This window comes from Passer domesticus, chromosome 21 (genome assembly GCF_036417665.1).
Source record: "Passer domesticus isolate bPasDom1 chromosome 21, bPasDom1.hap1, whole genome shotgun sequence".
In the NCBI taxonomy this organism is placed as follows: domain Eukaryota; kingdom Metazoa; phylum Chordata; class Aves; order Passeriformes; family Passeridae; genus Passer; species Passer domesticus.
In genome coordinates, this window is record NC_087494.1 from 7909807 (window position 1) to 7937204 (window position 27398).

General features: G+C 48.3%; 1 protein-coding gene across 1 annotated transcript; it reads right to left on the reverse strand.

Annotated features, from left to right (window-relative positions):
* Positions 1-27398, reverse strand: LOC135284534 (TOG array regulator of axonemal microtubules protein 2-like). Its single transcript, XM_064396088.1, has 17 exons — positions 27190-27398; positions 25781-25995; positions 24857-24937; positions 23003-23149; positions 21302-21462; positions 20805-20851; positions 14188-14320; positions 12487-12592; positions 11513-11748; positions 9838-9990; positions 8543-8660; positions 7463-7566; positions 5890-6094; positions 4499-4715; positions 3338-3424; positions 724-1173; positions 1-266 (listed from the first exon to the last, which is right to left on the reverse strand). The coding sequence occupies exons 1-16, from the start codon at positions 27227-27229 to the stop codon at positions 938-940; spliced, it is 2286 nt and encodes a 761-aa protein (XP_064252158.1). The 5' UTR covers positions 27230-27398; the 3' UTR covers positions 1-266; positions 724-937.

Here is a 27398-nt window from a genome sequence, read left to right on the forward strand (position 1 = left end):
ATTAAAAATATGTAATCAAAATTTAAAGGTACAATCAAAACACATTTATTCAAAACTACATCTAAAGATTAGAACATATGTACATCTCTAACTATGAAGCCTAACATATAAATCTTATTCTTCAAACTCTCTTCATTCAGGCAGCAGCTTTTTCCTGAGCTTGGAGGAAAGAGATCTCTTCTGTACAGCAGGCAAGGACTTTGTGGGTAAGGCACCATGGGAATTGTCCAGAGGAACCTTCTCGGTAAGACTGTAACCAGTCAGACCTGCAAAATGGAGACACAGAGTTTAACAGGGGCCACAATGCAAACCTAAAGCAGCTAATGCTCCATATTTCATGGGACAGACATCCTGCAAACTTCTAAAGAGCTGCACAGGGAAACATGCTCCTGCTGGCAGGCACTTGAGGCAGGACAAGGGAAAACCCTGGCCCACTTCCACAGGGCTGCCACAGGAGCACCCTGGCCTCTGGGCTGCCCTGGGACAGCAGGGAGCCCAGAGCCCTGTGCTCTCCAGCAATGGCTCAGCTGCACATGCACCCTCCTGCTCCTCTCCCTGCCCCACGGCTGAGCAGCCCTCCAGCTCCACAGGCACTGGCAGCAGCACAGCTCATTGCAGGGCCACATGCAGGGCACAGCTGTTCCCTGGCAATGTGCACAGGCTCTCTGGGCTGCCACAAGACCCTTCCTCCCACCAGAGATTGGCCCAGCTCTACCCCCTCACCTCTGTGTGAGGCTGAGCCATGATCAGCCTTCACCTTGTCCTCAGTCTGGAGTTGCTTCAGGCCCCCCATGCCATGACTAGGAAGGGCGATGGAGAGAGAGGGGGCACGTGCACACCCTTCCTTAGCATTTGGTCTCTTTTGGCACAGCTAACAAGGCAGATCTGGAGGTGTCCAACTCAGCACATTGTCATCTCTCTGGAGAACATCATGCCTTCACCAGCCCAACATTTTGGAGAGGTTTTCCCGCACATGTGGAGGTTGGCTGGCAGCACATCTCTTCAGCTTGGTGCCCATCACCTTGTAGAGGGCAGAGGCAAGCTTGGTGGCCACAGTGCGGACATTGGCGCTTCGCACCGGCAGCGCCTTGTTCTCCAGGAAGGACCAGAGCACGGGCAGGGCGTCGTGCTGGACCACTTCAGGGCTCCTGGCATAAACCCACTCCACAAGCACTGCCGGGAGAGAGACACAGCTTCTCAACCACCAGCCTTAATGCAAACAGGGATCTACCTCTGCTCTTGCTAATTGGAAGCCTTCTGGCTAAGATCAGCAAAATAGCACAGAGCCCCATGATCCAGAAATGGGCAAAGCAGCTGATCATCCTGGAAACAGAACCACCAACCCCTCAGGACTAATTTCTCCAACCACAGCCTTGTCCCTGTGGCAGACTTTGTCCCCTTACTAAATTATTTCACATTATCTTTCTGCATGAGCAATGAATGAAATGTCCAGTTGCTTTTTATTTCCATTAAGAAGTTGTCTAAACCCACACTGAAGATTCGGAAATGCACCGTGGACAGAAAATTGAGAGATTTCTAATAAAAGGGATGATTCCATTTTCATAACTTTGATGTCAAGTGCCAAACGTTTAATCTGGCTCTTCCCTTTGCTCAATGGCACACAGCAAAGGGCAGGATTAGAACACACCTCAAAACTCCTGCCCACCAGAGACGGCTGCTGCTTGGCAGTTGGATTGGAAACATCAGTGACTAGCTGGTGTCTTTGGCAGAATGCTTCTGGGGCTTCCAACAAGCAGCTGTTTCAAACCTCAGGGTGCCTTAGAGAATTATCCAGACCCCATTGCTGTGGCATTTGAGCATCTCCACATTTTAATGCCATTTCCCCTCCCAATCTTAATGGCATTTTTTCTTATAATGTCCACTGAAGTAGGGGCATAGAGAGAGCAAAATGCTACACAGGGGACTGAAATTCATCCAAAACACAAATATTTTCTCATATTGTCTCTGAAAACTGCTCTCTGCTCATTTTCTGAACCAAACTATGTCAAACACAGACAAAAATTTACTACCAACAGGCTCCTTGCATGGCAGATTTGGCTGAAAGATCAAATCCTGAAAAGCTCTGGAGACCATTCTTATTTTCTGATCAGGCAAAATGTTATCTAGTAGCCATTTATTATTCTGTGGTGGAAGAGACTTCATTTTCTCTATGCTTTTAATCCACTGGCAGTCATCAATATTAAAACAGCTCCTGAAAGTACCCAAACCCCAATTGTGCTAAGCAGGAAAAGGGTTATGATACCCATTTTAACATGGGAATTCATTTGAGTTTAAATACAGTTAAAGACATTGGTGACTATTGAAGGTAAGGAACAGCTGTCTCTTCCTACTAAATCTCAGAGAGAACATCTACTTTTTCTAAAGTAGTCCTAATTTATGTTTCATTCCTTTATTTGAAAAAGAGATCAAAAGATCTGTAAAACTAAATTCCCTGTTGCTGGAGATCTACTTTTTTCAAAGCTCTTTAAAGGGCCTTTGACATTCCCAATTGCTGAACATGCCCTTTTGAGATTCCCAATGAAGACACAAAGTGTATTAAACCTTGCATTCAAAGATGTTGGCCTAATTAGCAGTGGCTTTAGCCCCAGTTAAAGCAAGGCTATCAATAGTCTGTTCTACTATATATTGGGATTATAATTTTCCCATTCCTTGGCTGTTGCTGACATAGCAAGCACCTCTGAGGAATCAATTATCAGCTGCATTTGTAACATTTTGGACAGTGCTGACACAGGCAGACACTGTTTGCACACCCTGAAATGCTCAGTCCAGCGCCACTTTGGCAGCACAGGCAGGGAGCCTCAGCACTCTGCTTCTGCCCCTCTGCCCCCAAAGGCTGCCTTGCACTAAATCCCTGCCTCTAATACAACTGTTGAGTTTTGACCTAAGCTATGACCCCAGGCTCTGCACAGTTCAGCCTCAAAGCTTTCCAAGAGAAAAACAAGAGTTCTGTGAGGACAAAACAAACTGATCCCCTGAAACAGCATTTGCCACCATTTTCCCTAAAAGATGACAGATGTCCCTGAGCTTCCAAGAGAGGAGCCAGCTGGGGTATTTTGAGTCCCTCCCTTTCCTGGAGCTGGGTTCTGAGATGCCCCAGTGGGAGCTCAGCCCCGAGGCCGAGCTCTGCCCCATCTCAGATGCTGCACAGCTCTGCAGCAGCCAGGGAAACCTGCCAAATACACCTGCCTTGGGCACTGGGCAGGAGGGACAAGCTCAGCACCTCCTGGTTTGGAGGAGCTACTCTGCTGTCTGTTCACAGGCATTGCCTGTAAATACTCCCTGGGAAGACCTCTTGGCTTACAAGGGGAGGCCATACCTGTGATACACTCCATGACATCCAGGAGAGCTTGGCCACTCAGTTGATTCCACTGGTAGCTGAACTCCTTCAGCAGTGATACTTTATCTACAAGTGAAACACATGTTTCTGCTCACTTTTCTGAGACCATAGGAGAAAGGACAGTGCAGAGGGAAAGGGTAGGGGCAACCCCATTCTATAAAATAAAGTACATTTCTGCTGGTTTTTGAATCCTTTTCTTCTTTCCTTCCAGCCTGCTTGGCAGGGATTTAAATTGCAAAAGAAAAGCTCTCCTTTCACATTTGTAAATGCAAAGTTGTCTGCTGTATCAGGAGCTATGTTAAAACATTTCCCATCAGGGACATCAAGAGTTCAGTCACATGTAAGTAGTGAAATGGTTTTGCATCCCAGAGCAAAAAGGAAGAACCCCATACTTGGGACACAGAAAGGCACCGAGTCAGGCAGTTCCTGAGTTCACAGAGCAGCTGAGGAGGAGAAAGTGGCAACTCCCCTTGAACACCTGCCTCTTCAACACTCCTATTTTCAGGCACATTTCCTCAGTGTGGCATTTTCAGAGCTGACATAAATCTGTGTGGCAAAGGAATTGAGAGCAGCCTTTGCCTATGTAGTTAACTGCTGTAGACATCTTGCCCCATGCAAAACAACATGTGGAACAGGGCATCATTGACAGCTGGGTTTATACTTGTTTGTTATAAAGAAATGAACTTGGGGAATCCTAAGTTCCCCTTTGAAAATAGAAGACAAAGAAGAAAAGGGGAAAATAGGCAGCTAATGCCTATCATGTAGAGCATTCCCGGTGACTGCTCTGCAGGAGCTCTGATGGGTCAGTCTCCCTTCATGCCAAGAGCATTTGGGAAGTCAAACGGGGCCCAAGCAAACTCCAAACCCCCTTTGCCTCTGAACTGTAGCAAAGCTGTAGTCTGGGACTTGCTCTTCAGACAGGCAGCACAGAGCCAAGGGCTCCTGGGACTTTTGGGAAATGCTGATCACGTTCAAGCCTGTTGGGGAACGGGTGCATAAGGACTGCACCTGCACAGCTTCTGGGGGATGTCAGCTGGAGCTTTCCACAGACAACAGCAGCTATCAAGGCACTCAGCACTCTCTTGTGTCGGAGAGACAGAGACACAGGTGAGGAGAGTCCATGCCAGGGCTCAGCCTTACCTAAATGAGCAATGGATTCTTCCAGCGCTTTCACAGCTGCGGCACGAACCCTGGGGTCCTTGGAGTTCAGGTTCTTCGTTATTCCTTCCACCAAACCAATGATCACCGGGTTCAAGGCATCTTTCAGGACGCCTGTGATTTCTGCCAGCACATCCAGCGCCTTCTGCTTCACTTTCTTGTGGCTGTCAGATATTCTCAGGACAAAATATTCAAAAATCTGTGAAGAGAACAAACAACATGAAAGCTGGATTCACATGTTCTTGTTTGAAGAGTCGATGTAGCAGTCAGCAATGTAAAAGGTGAGAGTGATCCTTTCTGTCAGGTCAGCACTTGCTTGCACAATTTCACTCTTTTCCTGTGGGCCACTCACTGGAATGGTGGTGCAACCTCATGCTGCTAGAAAGATTTTCTTCTGTTTTTAAGATGTTTGATTGGGGAGAGCACAGTTCCTATGGTATTTCTCTTCATCTATAAATCATTAAATCCATTCAATTTATTCATGCTAAAGACTACCTTTGCTTTAGAAGTATGGAAGCAGATGTTTACAATGCCCGGTTTTCTATACAGTTGCCTCAAGTACTGAGGGCAATTAGGATTTTGCCAAAACTATGGCTGGAGGAGATCTAAGTTTTCTTTTGTTTGTCTTAGCGGCAGTATCTGGAGAAGTGCAGGGCTCTGATCAACTCTTCCAGGATGCAGAGCATTTCTCTAAGTAACAGGTAGACTTCTGGAATTTAATGAGCTGTACAGTTCTCATTAGAGCAGCTTCAGTCCCTTGACAGACACATCATCAGGCACCTTTTCTTGGAGAAAGGGGAAAAGCAGCTACTGGGAGGAGACGGCAGAGATGAGTCCTTAGCTGTTTTCCTCCTTTTCCAAGGAGAAAAAAAGACCCCCCAAGAAGGGTGAGCTCTGTCTTTACCAAGAGGAATAGGAACAAGGATGGAAATGAGAGCCAGAGTTGTGCCTGTGCAAGACTAGATGGAGTATATGGAAGTATTCTTAAAAAAACCCCTGGGTTTAAACCAACCCAGTCTGATCTTCTCTTCCCTAGGTAAACCCATTTTTGGTCTAGAGAATAATTGCCATGCTTTCAGTGGCTGGATTGCCTTTACTTAACCCAGCTGGGAGTAGGAGAGAGCAGCAGTCACACCAGCAGAAAATTCTGTCATCATCTGATGAACAGCATCAATAGGCAGCTGCCAGACGTATACAGCTGGACTGAAATAACTTGTCCTGAAGCCTGGACCTGAATTAAATTTGCCTGGGTAAGAGGGACCAGCATGTCCCAAACAGCCAGGATGGAGTGCCAAGACACACTGAATTAACTTTACTGCTACAGGCTTAGGAAAGGAGCTAAAGGAAAGGAGCAATGAAGATACCCTACATACTTGGACAATGTTAGTGGAGATGAGCTGGGGGCTAGTTTTGCACAGGTCTTGGAGGAGTGACACTCCTTCCATGCGCGTCTGAAACCCCTTGGCCTCCAGGAGATTGTAAAGCTTCTGGAGCAGCTCCGTTTCTTCCTCAACCGGAGGTAACGTGACCTGGGCTTGTGCACGGTGTAGGAGGCATCCATCAGAGGTAGATTTCACTCTGGAAAATAAATCCAAATTAGGACCTGTCGGTGATAATATCTTCAGTTAATTGTGAGCAAAACATCTTCAGGAGCTTTCCTCATTATGTGATTTCAAGCTGGAAAATCATGAGGCTCTGAAAAACAACGTGGACCTCATGACAATTATTACGAGAGACAATCTGCAAGGAACATTCTTGCCAGTGCTCACTCAGGAAAACCAAGAGATGCATCTGATCTATCTTCAGATGGCTGCCAAGGCACACAGTTCACATTGCTTTGTGGAGAAAGAGAGACACTACTTCCAAGTTTAAGTGGCTCCTCATATGGGACGTGTGTGTCTTATAACATGGAAACTCATCACTCCGGAGAAGTGTCTCTACAACCAGGCATGACAATCTGCAAAAATAGCTCAGGTGCATCTGAACAGATGAACAGGGCCATATGTGAAGGATTCAGAAAACCAGTAACAGAGATAAAAACAGAAGCCAGACATCCCAGAACTATGCTCACATTTTATTTGCTTCCCTAGAGACTAGATCCACAGCTTAACAACCCCGCTGGGAACAATTCTCCTGGATCAACCTGTCTCTTCCATGAGCATGGAAAGATGCTAGCTATGCTACTGAGGCATGTGGTCACTTTCCTGCCACTGCTGAGCATGACAGAGCTAAATAAATCCCCTCTGTGATCAGAGGAGAACAGGTACAAGTAGCTCTGCAACTGCCGTGAAGAGACAGCAAGGACCAAATTCCTGTCTTAAATGCTGATTGCAGCACAGGATGAAATAAACCAAACATGCTGTCTCCATCAAGCAAATCATATGAAGGACAGGAATATCAAGACAAAAAGTACATATTGAGACACCTGTTGCCTGAAGTTGATCAGGAATTGCATTGCTACTTACTACTCAAACTTGATACTGTTTCAGGGTAAGAAAACCATGATTCAGCCAGGCCAAACCACATGCATGAGAACTGCATCTTTGTGGAATGGCATCCTGCTTCTAGACTGGGACTTCTCATCAAAACACCCATGTGGAAAAGACTCCACTCAGATGAAAAAAAAGCCCTGGTTGAATTTCCTTGTCCAAGTCAGGCAGCAGAAACTTGGCCCTGTCACAGCCTCCATAACACTGCCCTCGTCACTGCACTGGATCATCTGAGCTGTAACCAATGGGGTCTTTTTGTCTCCCAATTTTTGTGAAAACCCCTCCAGAGAAGTTGTGTTCAGCCTAATGCAGAAGTAGACTTTTTTTATCATAGAGCATTTGTAGGGAAAGAGAACAATCTGTGGCACTGGCCATCTCTGCCAGCAAGATTTTCCTGAGGAAGAGACATGTAAAGCTTGTCATGTGCTTTGTCACATCTGAATAAAGTGCTCAGTACCGTTTGCTAGAAGACAATGTGGCCTGGGGCTTCTTGGAGCCATCGTTCCTCTTCTTCACCAGCTCCTTGACAGATGGGCGTTCAGCCTTCTGGTTTTCCATCCCCTACAAAGACATAGAGAAACCCCATCAATCTTTAGAGTATAAAATAGGAAATTCCCTGTTTAAAACACAAGTTAGAACCAGGATCACTGCTACCAAGGCTTAGGGAAACATTTCCTAACTTACAGATGGAAACAGGGATTCAGTGATGCCAACTCTTTGTTTTCAATAGCCCAAGGCAGGTTATGGGTGCTGCCAGACTGAGCAGCAGTCTAAAATCCCAAATTCATTAGTCTTGAGCATAAATGGGAATAATGCAAACTGGCAGGCAACGAGTGTTCGTAAACAACAGAAGCAACAGAAAAAAATGGACTCTCTGGGGATTGGCCCATTGTGTTGGAAGGATTTGGTTCAACACTCACTCTCCCTCTGCCTGAACAAAGGCATGCTCCCTTCTGTAATGTCGATTAAAAAAAATAAAATCCCCGCCCCCCCCCCCCCCAAAAAAAAAAAAAAAAAACCAACAAAGGAGTTTCCACAGGATGCTGCTGAATTCACCAAGCTTTTTCCAGTTCCACAGAGCTTGACAGCAGGGCAGTATTCCCAAAAGACTGTAATTGTAGTAACTAGGATTGACTTGGCCATCTTTTGTAAATTTGGAAATTTTTAGTACTACTACTTCCAGTATCTTTTGCAAAGACTCTGTTCTTTTCAGAAGCACTATTCTCACTTAATTGCTTTACTGGGCAGAGGAGGGAGAGCATGGTGGGGCCTTACACTTAAATGTAAACCCATTTGCTCTCTTTCCCTTTCTTCTTTGTGAATGATATTGAAAATATTCCAAACCCCACTTTTTCCCTAATAACATCAATTTCTTTGTGGTCTGCAGATGAACAGGCTGAGGATTAACAGCTCATTCCCAGGAGAAAAATGATTCAGTAGTAGAGGAATGAGATCAAGACAGATTGGGGATGTTTGATCTCACATTAGCAGTGGCAATACTTGTGTAAAGGAGTAATTTCTCCTGCCAAGCACTTACTTTCTTCTTCATTCTTGTCAGAATATCCTCCAGGTCACAGGTGGAAAGAGATCGTTCCAAAAGCATTTTAAATTTTTGATGATTGAGCAACATCTTCACCATCTCCTGTCCATAATGCCTAAGGGAGGGAGGGAGGGAGGGAGGGAGGGAGGAAAGGAAAAAGAAAAGTGAACAAACAAAGGAAGAGTGTGAATAGAAGAGGCTGATACCTTAAACTCATCATGTGCAATCCTTGCACAAGAAGGCATTACCTACTCAGCAAAGAGGGAGATTTACCTCCACTTGACACTGCACAGTGCTGTCAGATGAACACAGGAGGCAAGAGGAGAATGTGGGGCAACAGAAAAATACCATTTCACTCTGAAAATGTGGGTGTGCTCCTCTGGGATCAAAGGATCCCAGGGAACAAGCAAAACACATCTGCTTTGTTGTCAGAGCCTATTAGCAGTGTCTTGCTGCCATTGCACAATAATTTGCCTTTCTTTAACTAGCAGGGAAGCCAGGACAAAACACCTCCTGCATCCTATTGATTATTCTATACTATATGTATGCACAGGGGCAGCTAGTTGCTCTGGTGTTCTCGGCAGCTATTAATGGGAATTTCATCATCAAAGTAAGAGGATTTTGGTGGTTTGGGTTGATTTTGCCACTAGGAAATCACAGTTTTCTTCAAGAAGAAATTTGGAGGTCATTGAGCCACAGATAAAAACATTCTAGAAATCTGCAGAAGGGGTTTTATAAAGAGTGAATACATTGTCTAAAGACCCCTGAAATATTTCTAGGAATGTATTAAGTTAATGAGAAACAGATGTTTGGGATCCTTCAGTGATGAATATTAGCCAACACTTTGGCTTTGTGTTGTGCACCTAAAGACAATGAAAACTGTTGGACTGGCTCATCTGAGCTCTTTTGATCTCAGTAAAGAATCCTTCAAGCCACAGGAAGTTGGCAATGCATCTTTTTGCTGGCCAACCTCAGGTTACCCAGTACAGTCATTTGCCCAGGCAAGCCAGAGCAGTGGTCACAGCACCAAGGCTGACAGAGCTCAAGAAGCATTTAGACAATGCTCTCAGCACATGGAGTGACTCTTGGGGTGCCCTGCACATGGCCAGGAGCTGGACTGGATGACCCTGATAGTTCCCTTCTAACTCAGCATATTCTGTGATTCTATGACCCTTATCCACACATTGAGGTCACTTATTATTGCCTTGAGTTTCCAATCTTTTGTGCTTTTTCCTTTATGGCCAGACAGGGAACGGTTTTCCTGTTTCAGGAAGTGAAATGAGGATCATTACCTTGTGTCCTGGTGACAGTCCTGAGCAAGCTTCCCTGCCACGTGTGCCAGCCTCTCAGCCCTGGCTGTGCCTGCCAGCTTTGTGACTCCAATTCTCTCCATCAGGGACAGGAGGAGCTCGGCCCCACACTTCCGCACCTGGGCGTGGCAGCTCCTGGGAAGGAGAGAGCAAACCCTGGGGCACAGGGAGAAGGAGCAGCAGCAGCACAGGCCTTGGCCAGAGCCTGCTCCCTGTCCTTGCTGGGGGAAGGAGGCCTGGCTTCTCCCTGCAACTTTAGACACCGCTAGAAGGTTCTGAACTCAGGTAAACACAAAGCTAGCATTGTACAGAAGGACTGCCTGCAAGGCAGAGGGAGGAATTCAGTCTCCCTGCACTCTCTGATACTCAGCTCCTTTCACAGTATTTACTCTGAGAAAGATTAAGGAAATAGATTACATATGAATGATTTAGAAATTAAAGACAACTCATGCTGACCCATCAGAGGGCAGCCAGTACACAGAGCTGCAGCAGGATTGAGGCTCTTTCCACCCATGATCCCCAAATCTGCAGATCTCTGGGAAGAAACAAATGCAGGGAAAACACGTTGTGGGCCATGAAGTTGCAGAATATCCAGCAATGCAGCCTGTTTCTTCTGTGAGGCTTGGCAACGGATACATCTGAATGTTTTACCCTATTCCAAAGCTGAGGAAAGGAGGGACAGGCCGTTTAGCCAGGCTGTCCTGTTCTAGAGAGTGTCTCTTGGGAACTACCAGGCCCAGCACCAACATTTAAGGCAGCATGTGCTTCAACTGTCCCATGGCAGTCAGGCTGTGAAGGTGCCTTTAAAGTGATTCATCATCCCAAGGCTAACATGAAACATGAGTTTGAATAGAAAGTAGAGTTCTATGGCCAGGACAGTCATACAAGACTCCTTTTGGCAGGAGCTGCACCTGCTGTGCAGGCTGTGCCACACCCAGCAGATTGTCCCCCATGTGCTCCACGCCCCAGCAAGTACCCTCCTCCTTTCTCAAGCTAATGGCATCATGAGGAGACATGGTTTTCCCAGGGCCCCTGTGGTTAGTGCTGTGAAATACCAAACACCACTCACAGCTGCAATTGCAATTGTCCCTCTTGCCACAAAAGCACAAGGCTCTATCCTCAGCCTTTGCAGGCACTTTCACTTCCCCACCAGTCACCACAGCTAGGAAAATCTGACAGCCTGGGAGAACTCCAGGAAGCAGCAGGAAGCTGAGTCAGAGGAGCTTTCATCTGGGTATCAGAAAAAAGGTTTTTCACGCAGAGGGTGGTTGGGCACTGGAACAGGCTCCCAGGGCAGTGGTCACAGCACCAAGCCTGACAGAGTTGAAGAAACATTTGGACAACAATCTCAGGCACTTGGTGTGACCCTTGGGCTGTTCTGTGCAAGGCCAGGAGCTGGACTCAATGGTCCTGATGAGCCCTTTCCAACTCCCCATATTCTAAAGTTCTGGGATTCTGAGAACTAATAGGCTGCAGGAGGGCAGAAACAGGTGACAAGAAGAGAGAAATGACGTTGACTGGAGAATGAAGTCACTGAGTTCACAGAAGATGCAGCATACAGGACCCTTCCCTCCCACCATTCCCATTCTCTGTCTCATCCCTTCTCCCTCCCACACACTAGAAGGTGAAGAATATCACTAAAAGAAGAACAACCTACTTGACTCCCATGTCCATGAGAGCAGTCATTGCTCGTGCAGGAGTCACATTCTCCACCATGATCCCCAGGGTCTGACTGGCTGCTTTCTGAACAAATTCTGGGGAGTTGGACACCATCTGCAGAAGGACCCGAGCAACCTCATCCACCTCAGAGTCCATGTTCTTCTTCAAGGTCACAAAGAGCTCTCCCAGAGTGACAATTGCAGAGTAGGACACCTTGGAACGGAGGTTGGCCACCTGGACAAGTAATGAGGGGAAACATAAGAATCACCTTGAAAAGAAAACCAGTTGCCTTCAACAGAAGTCCCAGAAAATGACAACACATCCCACTGTGTCCAGAGGAACATCAAAGTACAGTAAGAGCAGGAGAGCACAAGCACAGAAAGGCTTTTACTCTGGCACCAATTTCTGGTCTCACACCTGCTTACTGCAGGCCTAAAAAAATATATTTCATTCAAGTGTTCTACTTAACTCTTCTAAAATGTTCACAGCTTTGATTTTAAGCCCTTTGACTAGAAAACTGAAGCAAGGGCTGCTTTCAAATCATAAAAGCACAAATCATAAAGATAGAAGAGTCAGGTGCTCCTGTTCAAAAAACAACACCAGCAGCTGAAGCACTCAGCCAGGAAACAGAAAACACAGGCTCAGACCCAGAGACCAATTTGCAGTGTTGAATTACAGCTTGGGCAGAGACTGGGACTCTGGCAAATAACCTCATTAGTGTCTCAGTTTCTGCATTTGCACATTGCATTATAAAGGCACCACACTCAAAGACACGTGTCAGATACCCGACCTACCAGTAAATACAGCTACATGTACCCACAGATCCTACAGATAGCTGACAGAAATTAGAAATAGAAGGTCTAAAAGCAGAAATGAAGGCAGACCCTGAGCACACATGGAGATGAACAAGCACATACCTACTCTACACACCATGTATGAAGTATGTGGGACAATTCAGAACAATGTTCTCACCTCGTTGGTAACTGCCAAGCAAATGTCATGAAGTCTGGAAAGCAGGACCTCTGAATGGGACCCAGCCAGGTGTTTGATGTTGAAGAGTCCCTTCTCCTTCATCTCCCTGAAAGGCAGAAGATTGATTTTTTCTCTCCACCAAGGCAGCACCCTCTGAGATTATCAGGCTGGCAGCTCAGTCAAACAATGGGAGGTGCTTTTCAAGGAGTACTTAATTTAGTTGTGGAAAAGGTTGCCACAGGATGATGTGGCTGTCAAAAGCCTACACAAATCCAAGAGGTGAATAGAGGGGTTTCAGAGTGGCCATTTAAGCAGACAGCCTTTCTGAAATCTCTGGCACATGATGCCCCCCTGGCACTGCTTCCTAGAAGCTGTAGACCAGACCAAACTGCTGTTTCTTGTCACCTCCCTGTGCCTGTCCCTGAGACACAGTCCCACCGAGCTGTTATTGGGGCATTTTCCTTTTTTGTCAGCCCCAGCAGGCAGTTCAGCACTGAGAGTCTGCACTGGCACTCTGGAGCTGAGTTTCCCCTCTGCCATCTAGGCCTCTCTCTGTCACCCCCTCCACTCCACCTCACATATTCCTCAAAAAAGCACCAGGATGTCCCAGGAGATTCCACCCCTGAGCAAGAACTGTTGAAACTCTGGCTTTTCCCAAAACCCCCTACCTAAAACAACCCCCACAACAGCAACGTGTTATTTAAAAGGTGCAAACAACTCTGTCTCTCAGCACTTTGTGCAGGGCCTCAGCTACAGGAAGGAATGTGAGGCATCAGGGCTGCAGCACAGGGCTGGCGACTGATCCCACTGGCACCCCTGAGCATCATCTGGACCCCCTACACCTGCAGAAGCTCTCTGCACCTCACAGGGCACCCATGAGAAATGGGGAAGAGAAAGCAGAAGAGAAAGGACAAAACAAAGGTGACTGCACAAGGAGATGCATCGTGGCAGATTTTTCATGCTCAACCCAGTGTGTATGGAGTCCTTACCCCTGTGTGAATGAAGCATCTACCAGGGAGTGATCAAAAAGACATTAAAAAGAAAACCAATATCACCTAACATTTGTAGGGTTATCACCTCTGGGCCTCCTTCTGCCTGTGTATAATTTTGGGACACATGGTGAGTATTGACAAAACATCTCAGGCCCATATGAAGCAGTGAGAAGGAAAAAGTTGAATTCCAAAAGTGCAAGATTCCTAGAGGATTTCATTTCTTTTTCCTTCTCTTCTGCCATGAGCCCTTCAGGAGTAATGGCAGGCTGAGGGACTGGACAGCACAAGTCCCTGGAGGAACTCCCTGGAGCTGCTTCTGGGACTCCCATGCAGGAGGTCACAGGGAGACGCTGTCACCTGCCATTGCTGTCAGCAGTGGGGGCAGAGAGGAATCTTACTCAGTCCCACTGGGCCAGTGGCCCAAGGCACCCAACTCTCTACACTCAAAACTTCTGCCATCCCCTCAAGGTTTCCTTTGCAGCTCCATGGAACAACAGGCAAAGCGAGGAAGCAGCACGGAGCTGCTGCAGCTGGAGCAGTGCTGCAGAGCAAGGCCAAGAAAAGGCTGCTCTCAAATCTTTATCCTCTCACTGCTCTGGAGTGCCCTTTGTCCACTCTGGGCTCTCGGGGGCTCAGAGGTACTAGCAAGACACGATTCTAACCTACGTTAATGCCAAGAGGGACACAGAGTGAACAAGGCCTTTCTTACCAGTCATCGCTGCCGAGCAAGGAGAGTGCCTCCAGCAAGGAGTGCTGTGGGTCTGGAGAGGCTCTGTCCTTCTGCCCATGCCCACGGAGCGGCTCCTCTCGGCGCTGGGCACCAGTGGCCGTCTGCGAGGTCACTGCAAGGAGAGGGTCGGCCATGGGCGCTGCAACCCGGGCAAGGCACCCCGCCATGGAGCGGCCTGCAGCCCCATCTCCCAGCCAGGGTTCCCTGTGGTGCCAACTGGCACTGGCTCAGAGACTTCCCTGCTCTCTGGCTCCTGGGGCTCCTTGCTTTCTCCCAGCCCCCCAGCTGGGCACAGCTCCAGGCTAAACCTGACAATTGCCCCGCAGCCCCAGCTCCCCAGGGCCACAGGTGCCACGGCCAGCGGCAGGTTCCTGCGGCCGCAGAGCTCCCGCTCCCTGCCAGACAGCGCTGAGCAGCAGCACTCGCTGCCCAGGAGGGAACCCCTCAGTGCCCCTCTTGTCTCAGCACCCTGATTTCCCCAGCCCTGAGGACAGGGGCCCTCTGCAGCTCCCTGAGGAGAGACCTGCAGCTGCCTGGAGACAGCACCAAGCCAAGCCTGAACAGGCCAGCCCTGCTGGGCCCGGCTCAATCCCCACGGAGCAGCTACCAGGGAACAGCCATACCTGACTCTTCCCACCTGACAGCGCCTCTGTTCCCACGGACTGCAAATATTCTAGACAGCAGGCAGCTGAGTGCACATACATTTTAGTATCCCTACTATTGGGAAGGGAGTACTTTATGGATGTTGTTCTTTCCAAACATCATCAATCTGTACTCTTTCAGAGGTGCACACTGCCTGTATTTCAAAGATGCTGAGGTGAAATTGGTCATCTAATGGATGTGTTTGCAAACTCAGTAGGTTCTAAGCTTTCTCTTGTGGAAAAATGTAATTTCCAGACTAGACAGTTGATTAAAAAGGTTTCCAAATGCACTCTGAGGATAAAAATATGCAAATACAGATCCACATTGTTGGCAGACACACTCTCTTGTTGATCAGTTGACCTGGGTTTGCCTTAATTAAATTTTATGGTAAGGAAAAAAACTTACAGGGTATGAAGAAAATCAGATGATAAATGCATTTCTTGTGAAACCCATTTGTCATCAAAAGCACTGCCAATCAAAAATTTCATGTTGTGCACTAAAAAGCTCATTTTCTAATGTGTAGATGAAAACATTTCAGCTGTCTACAATGATGGAGTATAAATATTGCACAGAATCTTGATGAACTGCCCTAGACTTTATAGGGTTTTTGTGCTACCTTGCATATTCTCACCAAGTATGGAGGAACCATAACAAGAGAAATATTCAGACAGGAGCTAATCTGGATGTCACTGAGGTACCCCAGCCACTGACACCAGTGATGTCACTGCAGAAGTCTGTAGACATACACATCTGCATTCAGTATGAATGGAGAGACACCTCAGGCTAGTTCTGGTCAATTCTGGGCATGGAAGTAGCATCACTAGAAAAGAGCATTGAAGTATCACTCCTAGCTGCCATCTTCTTATCTCACCCTGCTTGGGATCACAGCACAGGCAGGCTGCCCACAAAGGAGAGACAAGAGCCACTAGGGACTGTCTGCTGTGTATTTCCTGCAGGCAGCAAACAGCCTGGGAGCAGCAGGCAGCCCCTCCTGGTGTCATCGGCTGCACATGGCTGCTGTATTTGCTGGGTGACACAGGAGGCACTGCTTGTTCCCTCTTGGCACTGCAGGCTGTGGGATGGCAGCAGCGAGGAGCCTTCGGGCACTTCTGGGAGCAGCAGCAGCACGACTGCACCAAACTGCTGACTGCCCTGCAGAGACAGCCCTTGCTGGGATAGCAGAAAAGCTGGCTGCAGAACTGGACAGCAGCACAGGCAGAGGGCCAGATGGTGAGTGAGCAACTGATGGTGGTGGTTCTCGCAGGTGCACGGTGAGCACACCCTGGCAGACTGCCCTGCAGCTCACCCTGCAGCCACAGCTGCCTCCTGGCACCAGTGCTGTAGTTTGGACTATCAGGATGGGCAAAAGCCAGAGCTCAGGCCTTTACACTACTTGATTCAGCTCAACTTTCCAACAGAGCTCTAAGAACCACTGCTCCAGCACTCCCAAGCTGGAGTAACTCAAAAGTAGATTTGCTGTTCATTCTCAGGACAGACTACGGACCCAAGATCCCAGCTGTGCTGGCTGAGGCAGGAGGCAGTTTGTGCTCCTTGTGCAAGGGAAACCCTGTGTGGAAAAAGCTGCCATGTAGCAGGCTTACCTGAGGAGCTGCGTGGGAAGCTGCCATCCCCATGGAGGATGGGCCTATTGGGCAGTAGGGACACATTGTCCTGCTTCTTCAAGACCTTCTTCTTCAAGGCACTACCAGGGTGTTTTCTCTGCACTCTAGAAGCTGTGCCATCAACAGGTGGTAGGCTAAAGTCTGCAGGGACCAAAGAGGAGCTTCTAAGTGCAAGGCACTAGATAAGGTAATGATGGAAAGGGTGAGAAAACTTGCCAGAGCTGGGTAACATCTCTTTGTTATCCCAAAGAACTTCACATATAACAATGGCACACTAATATGGGAAAAAGAATCACAGATTCCTAGAAGAGTTTGGGTTGGAAGGCACCTTTAGGCACCATCTAGTCCAACACCTGTGAGCAGGGACATCTTCATCCTGATCCGGTTCCCCAGGGCCCCATGTAAGCTGGCCTTGAACACCTTCAAGGATGGACCAACAACAGCTTCTCTGGGAAAACCCTTCCAGCTTTTAATCCCCTTCCTTTAAAAAAAATATCTCTAATATCTACTTTAAATCTACTCTCTTCTAGCTTCAAACCAAATTGCAGCAATGCTTCCCCTAAGAAACAAGGAAACCCAGTACTGCTTTGTTTTTGTTTTCCTGTTCCAGAGGCTGGCAGGGGAAGTTACCAGAGAAAGTGCAGATAACCTTGCGTGCTGCCCTGGGGCTGAGTGCTGCCTCCTGAGGGCCCTGCTGCCGCCCTCGGGCAGCGCTCACAGCCCTGCAGGCAGAGCCCCTCGGCCAGGATTCAGTCGGGAACGCTGCTTGCTCCCGGGGCTACAGCAGAAGCACTGCCTGGGGGCTTCAGCACAGCTCTACAGCACCAGCTCCTCAGCAGGGAGTGGCAGGAGAAGGATCTCTGGTGTTTTCATGAGAAGGAGTTGCATTTTGTTTCTTCCAGGTTGCACCCTGGTTGAAAAGCATTCTTTTGGACTCACCTTGCCTGAAGACTGCTCTCCAGGAGAGAGTCTGAAGCTCTAGTGTGCTTTGCAAGACAGAATTTTCTACTCTGAAAGATTTTCGAGGTGAAGGGGGGAAACTGATATTCTGTTACTGACTCACTGAGGCCATGGGCAAGACACTTCATGCCCCTGTATTTTTCTTTCAGAAACAGAATTAAATCCCAAGCAAGCTTCCACTCAAATGCAAGTGGAACAGTCCCCCAGTCTGACTGCAACACTGCAAAGGGCAAGCAAGTGGTCAAAAAGGACCACCACAAGTGTAGCCACCACTTACTTGCTTCAGCTTCATCCCCGGGTTCAACTGTCTCCAGAATGGGCTGCAAGGATGTTTTCCTTTGCCTCCTTTTCTTCATCTCTCTCTCCAAAAGCTCTGCATCCTTCCGCTCTAAGTTCTTTTGAGCCAACATGCACAATGCAGCACGGATCTAGGTGCAATGGAAATGCATCATAGACTGTAAGGAGAGACACACAAACCAGACACATCTCCTCAGGAGCACAGAGTCCAGAGTCCACAGAGTGCCATAGGTTTCAATGCAGCTCCATATCCATTCCAAAAGTTTCAGAGGAATGTCTCCCGTCCTCACCTTGGCAATTACAAACAGCCAGGTGGAACATTTCTGTGCCACAACCTTACACTGCTCCAACTGCAGCCTATGTCAGGAAGCCCTGCTTGAAGCATGAAGGTCATAGGAGTGCTCCAAGACAGAGGAAGAGCTGACACGGCCAGTGAGCAGGCAGTTCAGTTCCTACAGGCCATGGCAGGAGAATAAAAACCATGCGCAATATCCAGCAAGGAGGGGTAATTAGCTGTTGCTTAACACTCATGGCCAGGAATTGCAGCTGTTTCTCACTTCCTGGCTTCTGAAGGACTCAGCTCTGAAGGACTCTGAAGGACTTGGTCTCTGACATCAGGAGACCAAAATGGGGAGTCATATGAAAACAAGCTGCAGAAACACTGCTGTTAATGAGCAGAAAACTTGAGAATGAGAGGGCTGTGGCATACAGCCAGAAAGGTAACCAGGAAAAATCAAACTCTCCCATTTTCTTTTGCAGCCTTGCTTACACACAACATTAGAATCTTTGCTTCTCTGCTTCCGAGGATGCACTTTGCTTACATTCACTGATGTGTAGCTTATTCTGTCATTCAGAACTTCTCTAAAACAGCCTTTGCACATAAAGAATGCTTCTGACATGACCTTAGCACCATCTCCAAACCAGGCACCTTGACACCACTGGAAACAGCCAAGCAATTGCTCTCTAGTTGTCAAATATATTCCCAAGAGAATCCACATTGCCCAGGAGAGGATGATTATGATTTTCAGTGACATTTTGGGCCAAGCACTAAACCGCCACTGGAAAGGAATTCTGCTCATCCCTGTCCTTCTCCCTTACCTTTCCAAAACCTTCCCTCAGGTCTGTGTCACACGTAAGACCAGGATCAGTGTGATGATCCATCTCCTTGGCCCGGCTCAGTGGGAGGCCTGGAAATGAAAGCAAAGGTTTGTGTAAATCTCTGGCAGATGTCAAGCCCCCAAAACCACAATGCTGGGCAACAGGCAAGACAGGTTCCAGATTGCAGAGCCCTCAGAAGACACAGAGACTGTGACTGAGAGCAGCAAGGTACAATGCCTAGAGCCTCTCCCAAGGGATGGGCTACTGGCAGCAGACATGACATTACTCTGCTGGCCAGCAGACTGAAACCTGCTGCATGATGAAGGCCCCAGCCCCTGGATGCTGGAGAGCCTCTGTGTCTGACAGAGATGGGTAGACATGGAGATTGCTCTTGACAGCAATTCTTATCTGCTCTTATTCATGCTGATATTAGTAAGCATCTTCTTTTGGTTCCTAAAAGTCCCAGGTTCTAATACCTGGATGCATTTAGAGCAACATTTTCTTCTCTTTGTTGGAATATTTTAGAGGACATGCAAAGAAAAACTTAGCATTGCAGGAGTGTTACCCAAACATGAACTGTGTTCTTGGCACCAGATAATTCATTTTCCCCGAGGGTTTCCTTCTGAACTGTATGAGACTGGGCCAATTTTGGGCCAGCCTGACTAAAGGCTGGTTTTCTAATTGCAAGAAGAACAATGGAGCTCATTCTGAAATACTCTCCAACAGAGCTGTTAGAGCTAAGAGAACTAATTCTTTACATGGCTTCACAGAGGGTAAATTCATACAGCAGCCAAGCAGTTTGAGAGGAATCCCTGTCCTAAAATGGGATTCCTTCACCCTGTAGAATGCTTCAGTCAGTAATAAAAGTGAGACAGCTAAGGATTAATGATATAGGTCATTTCTAGTCCAGAATGAGTCCAGAAAAAAAGTCACCTTCCTTACTGAGCAATACTTCCCCCTAGCTGCATTAAGCATTCCAGCTGCACATCAGCAATTAAGGAGTCATTCCAAAGGGGCTGTACCCAGGATTTGCCAGAACTAACCCGGATCAAAGGGACCAGGTCATCTGATCTCTTCTTCTGCATCAGCAGAATTATTTCTTCAAGTCTCATCTGTCCCATCATGACACAGCCAGAGATGGCAGAGGAACAACAACAGTGTCATTGGGGCTTTCAACTTGAAAGCATTGGCTGAGCCAGATGCACCAGAGAGTGCATTTTGTCTGGCCCAATTCCACTTGTCAGGGATCAGGCAAGGCAGGGAGGGAGGACAAGGCAGAAGGCATCTCCTCCCCCAGCCTCAGCCTGCAACACTGACACAGGCAGAGAGCCAGGGAAGAGATTTGTCATGATGAACCTGCCATAGGTGGCTTTGGGCTCGTGCTGTCACAGGATGACAAACTCAGACCCTGCATAGGATGCATCCATTTGGAAGGCTCCTTCTCCCTGACAGGAAAATTTATAAGTACATTCTGTCATAGGAGGTTTCTCTATTTCTGCCAATACAAAATCAGGCAATGTCCATTAATGTCCATCCCGTCTCAAAGGGTTCAGCTCAGAAAGTGCCCCAAGGAAAGGTTTTCTGCTACAAAAGCAGGAGGAAGAAGTGGGAACATTTCTCATTTTGTGCTAAATGCCTTGTTTTCCTTACTAATTGTGACATTAGGAAGGCTGCAGGGAGATAAAAGGCATGTGCAGAATGGAGAGGAATATTTCCTTTTCCTGCACTGCATTTCCAGGGCCACGAGGTACTACTCCAGCTCCTGCCACTCAACACTTCAGACTGCAGGAATTTTCACTGCAATGCCAGAGAATACTCCCAGTGACTGGACTCTGGGAGAGTCCACTGAGCGCGTCAAGCAATTGAAATGCATTTAAAGAAATTTTTAAAAGAATGCGTTTTAATCAAGCTTTGCAAATGTCACCTCTGAGTCAAGACCACAATGGTCATTTTAGGACAGACATGCCCTGTACCTACCTGCATGTTCAGAGTTCTCCTCCTTGCTTCTGCTGCTGGATCTTGGCCTGCAGAAAATGGAGGACAATGAACATGTGAGGAGGTAGAAAGAGAAAGGAGGGAATGGCTGTACCATGAAAGGAGGAAAACCGCCGGAGCATGGGCACTCTGATGAAGGAGGAAATGCAGCACAGAAACACACCAGGATGCAAAGCTGATTCATTGTCCTTAAGCTTTCCATTGCAGGAGTCACAGAGAGCTGGCCAAGCTCTGTGTGAAACAATAGCCAAGTCCAGCAGAGGACTCATCTTGAGGTGCTTTGAAGCCCTGCCTCCTCTTCCCCACCACCACCTCTGCTCTTGGCACATTGGTGTTGGCTTTGACATTGTGCTGAGTCATCATAGATCGGCAAAATGCCTAAATACATGGGACACCTGGCTGTGCAAAATAACCACACTTTGGGATGGGAACACACAGGTGAACAGCACACTGCAGCAGCAGCAGACACCTTGGCTTACCTCATCTCCTGGGACTCCTGGGATTCCAGCTGCGGAGAGCTTTGCAGAGAGCCCACAGCACTGCCAAGAGGGGGACTTACTGCCTTGCCTATGAGGGGGATCAGAGGTGGTCCCAATAACCCCTTCTTCATATCCCCTCCACTGGAATACAGCAAGGAAGCCTGTAAAGAGTAGAACACAGTGCTCAGATCAAGCATGCAGCCTTGTCCCCATTCATGCCTCAAGACATTTAGATGTGCATTTAACTGTGACCTGGCAGGAAAAGACAAGGCAAACTGATGGAGCAGCTTGGCCTAGGATGGGGAATGTTGACCTAGGAAAGGGAAGTGGTGAGGGAGATCCCAGGGCACATATTTGGCACCTCTCCCCTTGAGCTCAATTTTCTACATTCCCAGCTGGAATTCACGTATTTGACATCAAAATGTTCTGAGGTGTCACTGCCTCCACCTGGAGTATAGGGTGTCATGGGAATGGGTTTAGATCACTATTCTCTCCCTGCCCCTAAGGTACCTCACAGCCAGTGCTGATCTCCATTCATGTCCCCACAAAGCCATTCTGCAGGAGGCCAAAACCTGCTCTTCTCAAGCCCCTCATTTCTTCTGCTGCTGCCCTTCCCTCCTACACTTCCCCAGCAGCCTTTGAGACCAGATGCTGCTGCTGAGCTCGCAGGATGCTCGCTGCTCTCCAGCCCCCACACATCCACCATCTCAGCCTCACTGGCTTTTAGGATGTTCAGCAGAGCTCCCGGCCCTGCTGCTCTCTGCAAGGTCTCTGCCTGCCCAAGTTCCTCCAGGGCCCCCATGCCATGGCCAGGAATGGGAATGGAGGCAGCAGGGGCAGATGCACACCCTTTGTTTCTATCCCATCATTTTTGGGCCAGCTAAAGAACCAAATCAGGACCTGTTCAACTTCAGTGAGAGGGTCACTTCCTCTCACGGAGACACTGGGCCCTTTCTCAGCAAGGCTGAAATCAAGTATCCAAGCCTTTGATTGGACATTTTGTCTACCAAAACTCTTGTTCATCTGCCTCCTCTGCACCCCATGGCAAACCCAAAACAACTGCAGCTCCTGGCCCTGCTGCCAAGGCAATTGTGTGCCTGGGCTCTGGGCTGCTCTCCCCATGGCCACTTCCCATCCCTTCCCTCTGGACAAAGCCATGCCACAGCACACAGCTGCACAGAAGCTGATGAAGTCTAGAAATAGCAGCAGAGACAACTGCAGAGGGCATGGCTGTACAAGTCAAAAGCTGAGACAACCTGGAACTGACTTTGCAGGACTGCCTGCTCCAGCAAAGACCTTTTTACATCCCAACCAGACACAGCTGACAAAAAACACCACCAAGACATAGACATGGCTCACAGATACCCATAGGTTACTAAATCTAGAAGGACAGCTTCTCCAGATTGGACAACTTTAGCTGCTCTGACTGCTTGTTGGTGTTTTCTCAGCCATGAGACAGAGGAGGAACCACAACAGAGCCCAGAAACCATTCAAAGACCTCTCCTGTTATTACACATGCTGAGGATATGAAGTCTGCACTCCACAGCCACTGCAGAGACAGCCTGAAGCACAGTGTCCAGCTGAGCTCTTCTTTGGCTCAGCTGCTTCCCTGAGGTCACACCACAGGAAAGGATCTCCAATCTCTGCCTCCAACACATAAACTGAAAATCTACTGCACAGGACGTAGTTTGGTCTCCTTACCTTATAACATTTTTCTTCTGAACTCTGCTCCTGGTGTTTTCTACTGTCATTATCATAGCCAGTGCCAATGTCCTTGTTCTCTTTCTCCATGCTGTACATTTTATTATTGTTAGAAGAAGGAGAGCTGATCCTGATGGGAGGCAATGGCTTTGAGGGAAGGAGCGAAGAGGGACATGGCCGGAAAGACGTGGAGAAAATGAACCTAGTCATGCCTGCAAAGTGGAGGAATTTTCACTGCACCACCAGAGAACACTCCCAGTGACTGGGCTCTGGGAGAGTCCACTGAGCGCGTCAAGCAATTGAAATGCATTTAAAGAAATTTTTAAAAGAATGCGTTTTAATCAAGCTTTGCAAATGTCACCTCTGAGTCAAGACCACAATGGTCATTTTAGGACAGACATGCCCTGTACCTACCTGCATGTTCAGAGTTCTCCTCCTTGCTTCTGCTGCTGCATCCTGACCTGGAGAAAATGGAGGACAATGAACACGTGAGGAGGTAGAAAGAGAAGGGAGGGAATGGCTGTACCATGAAAGGATGTAAACATTCTTAGCGTGGGCACTCTGATGAATGAGGAAATGCAGCACAGAAACACACCAGGATGCAAAGCTGATTCATTGTCCTTAAGCTTTCCATTGCGGGAGTCACAGAGAGCTGGCCAAGCTCTCTGTGAAACAATAGCCAAGTCCAGCAGAGGACCCATCTTGAGGTGCTTTGAAGCCCTGCCTCCTCTTCCTCACCACCATCAGTCATTCCTCAACTTGCATCCTAACTCCCCAATTCTGCTGTCTCTCCTTTTGGAGCCAAGTGGCTCCTACAGCCACACTGAAGCAGCAAGAGCTGCTCAGCTGAGACATGAGACTGTATGGAGGGCAGCTACTTTTGTACAGATGCCAAAGCTTGACTTTGCCTGCTCGTGCCTTAACCTGGTGACAGTCTCATGCTACATGTGGTCAGAGCACTGCTGTCTCCGAGAATGCTATGACACCTCCTGGCTCTTTCAAGAACAAAAAGGCTTTTTCCAACTCAGCTGCTAGGGGAGGATATTCAGATTGCACTTTAAAAGCCCTCCCAAAGATTTCCAATTCAAATGATACTTCTGTGTCTCCTTCTTTATTGTTACCACTCGGATAAGCTTGACAGCTACATTTTCTCTCCCATATCCAAGCCAATATCTTTCCATCAGGTATGGTCCTGTAACTCTTGTCTACCACCTTGCCCGCTTTGATCTTAAGCCTAGATCAAAATATTAAACATTGATCAGATTATACATCTATACCCCAAAAGTTCTCTGGCATCTCATTTCACAGTGGAGGCCCAGGCACAGAGAAAATATTCCTGATGTTTACAGAAGCAGCACCTGAATTTGCAGACCCCTCTCCAGTAGCCAGTATTGGCCCATACGTAATCTCATGGGTGCAGAAGTTAACAGTCAAGAATGACAGCATTCAAATATCTGCAGGACCCAGACCCAAGCAATTCACTTCCCAAAAAAGAGCACAACCATTACAAAGGGAATCAATAGCCAAGTCCAGCAGAGGACCAATCCTGAGGTGCTTTGAAGCCCTGCCTTCTCTTCCCCACCACCACCTCTGCTCTTGGCACATTGGTGCTGGCTTTGACATTGTGCTGGGTCATCATAGATGGGCAAAATGGGGAATACACAGAGGTTTGCCTAAATACATGGGACACCTGGCTGTGCAAAATAACCACACTTTGGGATGGGAACACAGAGATGAACAGCACACTGCAGCAGCAGCAGACACCTTGGCTTACCTCATCTCCTGGGACTCCTGGAATTCCAGCTGCAGAGAGCTTTGCAGAGAGCCCACAGCACTGCCAAGAGGGGGACTTACTGCCTTGCCTATGGGGGGGATCAGAGGTGGTCCCAATGACCCCTTCTTCATATCCCCTCCACTGGAACACAGCAAGGAAGCCTGCAAAGAGTAGAACACAGTGCTCAGATCAAGCATGCAGCCTTGTCCCCATTCATGCCTCAAGACATTCAGGAATGCATTTAACTGTGTCCTGGCAGGAAAAATCAAGGAAACTGATGGAGCAGCTTGGCCCAGGATGGGGAATGGAAAGGGAGATGATGAGGGAGAGACCATGGCACATATTTGGCACCTCTCCCATTGTGCTCACTCTTCTCCAAAAGTGGCTTCATTCCCAGCTGGCATTCACATATTTGACATCAAGGTGTTCTGAGGTGTCACTGCCTCCACGGGCATTTTGGATGTCATGGGAGAGGCTTTATAACTCCCTGCCTCTAAGGTACCTCACAGCCAGTGCTGATCTCCATTCATGTCCCCACAAAGCCATTCTGCAGGAGGCCAAAACCTGCTCTTCTCAAGCCCCTCATTTCTTCTGCTGCTGCCCTTCCCTCCTACACTTCCCCAGCAGCCTTTGAGCCCAGATGCTGCTGCTGAGCTCTCGGGATGCTCGCTGCTCTCCAGCCCCCACACATCCACCATCTCAGCCTCACTGGCATTTAGGATGTTCAGCAGAGCTCCCGGCCCTGCTGCTCTCTGCAAGGTCTCTGCCTGCCCAAGTTCCTCCAGGGCCCCCATGCCATGGCCAGGAATGGGAATGGAGGCAGCAGGGGCAGATGCACACCCTTTGTTTCTATCCCATCATTTTTGGGCCAGCTAAAGAACCAAATCAGGACCTGTTCAGCTTCAGTGAGAGGGACAGTTCCAGCCAGGGAAAAGGTCTGAGAGCTCTGCTGACAGCACAGAAACTGAAAATTGACCACACTGCACTTAGCTTGGTCTCCTTACCTTATGTCCTTGTCCCTCTGAACTCAGCTCCTCTTCTTTTCTCCTGCCCTCAGCATAGCCAATGCCATCTTTCCCATTCTCCTGCTCTCTGCTACATATCAGGCTTGGCTTGGTAGAAGGAGAGCTCTTCTGGATGGGAGGCAATGGCTTGGAGGGAAGGAGCATAGAGGGACTGGCCAGGGAAAACCTCTTGGCAAGCGGGTAGCCAGACAGGCCTGCAAAGTGGAGACACAAAATATAAGAGAAACCAAAACGCAAACCCAAAGCATCTGAAGCTCCATATCTCGTGGGACACATTCCCTGCAAACTTCTAAACAGCTGCACAGGGCTACATTCTCTTGCTGGCAGACACTTGAGGCAGGCCAAGGGAAAACCCTGACCTACTTCCACAGGGATGCTACAGGAGCACCCTGGCCTCTGGGCTGCCCTGGGACAGCAGGGAGCCCAGAGCCCTGTGCTCTCCAGCAATGGCTCAGCTGCACATGCACCCTCCTGCTCCTCTCCCTGCCCCACAGCTGAGCAGCCCTCCAGCTCCACAGGCACTGGCAGCAGCACAGCTCATTGCAGGGCCACATGCAGGGCACAGCTGTTCCCTGGCAATGTGCACAGCCTCTCTGGGCTGCCACAAGACCCTTCCTCCCAACAGAGATTGGCCCAGCTCCCCCTCATCTCTGTGTGAGGCTGAGCCATGCTCACAGGGGAAGAAGTGAGTTAGGTGAATTCCCACCTTTATCATTAACATATCTAATGGGTGTGGCACTCAAGGGGAAGAATTTTTAATTTTAGAGAAAATTTATTTGGGTTCATTTTTCATGGAACTAGCCTGCATTTAATTCCTATGAACAGTATGGAGCTGGCAAGTCTGAAGGGAAAAGGCGAAGGCTCCAATGAGAAGAGGAGAAAATATTCCTTCTTCAGTCTGGCCTGTGAATCCACAGGAAAAACCCACACCGCTGTGACTGCTATTTCTGTAAACCACCAAGTCCTGTCAGCAACAGGCAGGCCTTATTGGTGTTTCTGTAGCACTGTAATACCATCCTCAGGGTTGGACCTGACCAGCAAGCAGAGGAAGAATGGGAAATTTATCTGTAGTGAGACCTGACATTGATGGCAAGGAAAGCAACAGGACTTGCATCTCATGACCATGTCCAGTATGTGCTCAGCTGTGGCCACAGTCCCTGTCCTGGCTGACAGTATGAGTGATTTGGCTGCTGTCAAAAAGGAGAAAGCAGAGTAAACTAATGACAGAATGTTGTGATGCCATGGGCATCCTTGCAGGATCATCTGTATCTGTCAGCCACCTACTCTGGCCCATAGCCAGCACTGAGCACCATGGACCAGTTTTCCTGAAATATGGTGGGATTGTTTTTCCATTTGGCTTCAGCCTTTCAGCTCCTTCCTATGCTCACCTTTTCCTTCAGAGGTTTTTCCTTTTCCAGTAAACTCCATCTTTGAACCCGTGCTTCTGCCTGGCAGAAGGATCTGGGTTTGAATTTGGGAGCACTCTCAGTGTAGCCAGCGACAGGAGCTTGGTGCCCAGCCTCAGAACAAGGCCGGGTGACTCCGATCGCCAGCGCTCGGCACAGAGAGGCAGAGCCAGACGCGTCTGCTGCCGCTG

Excerpts from the sequence above, each read along its gene's own strand:
- LOC135284534 (XM_064396088.1), bottom strand. The coding sequence starts at position 27,229 with ATGGAGTTTACTGGAAAAGGAAAAACCTCTGAAGGAAAAG. Across the intron at positions 25,996-27,189 it reads AAAAACCTCTGAAGGAAAAG|GCCTGTCTGGCTACCCGCTT; the intron begins GTGAGCATAGGA and ends TCCACTTTGCAG. Across the intron at positions 14,321-20,804 it reads GGAGAACTCTGAACATGCAG|TGACCTCGCAGACGGCCACT; the intron begins GTAGGTACAGGG and ends CTCTCCTTGCAG.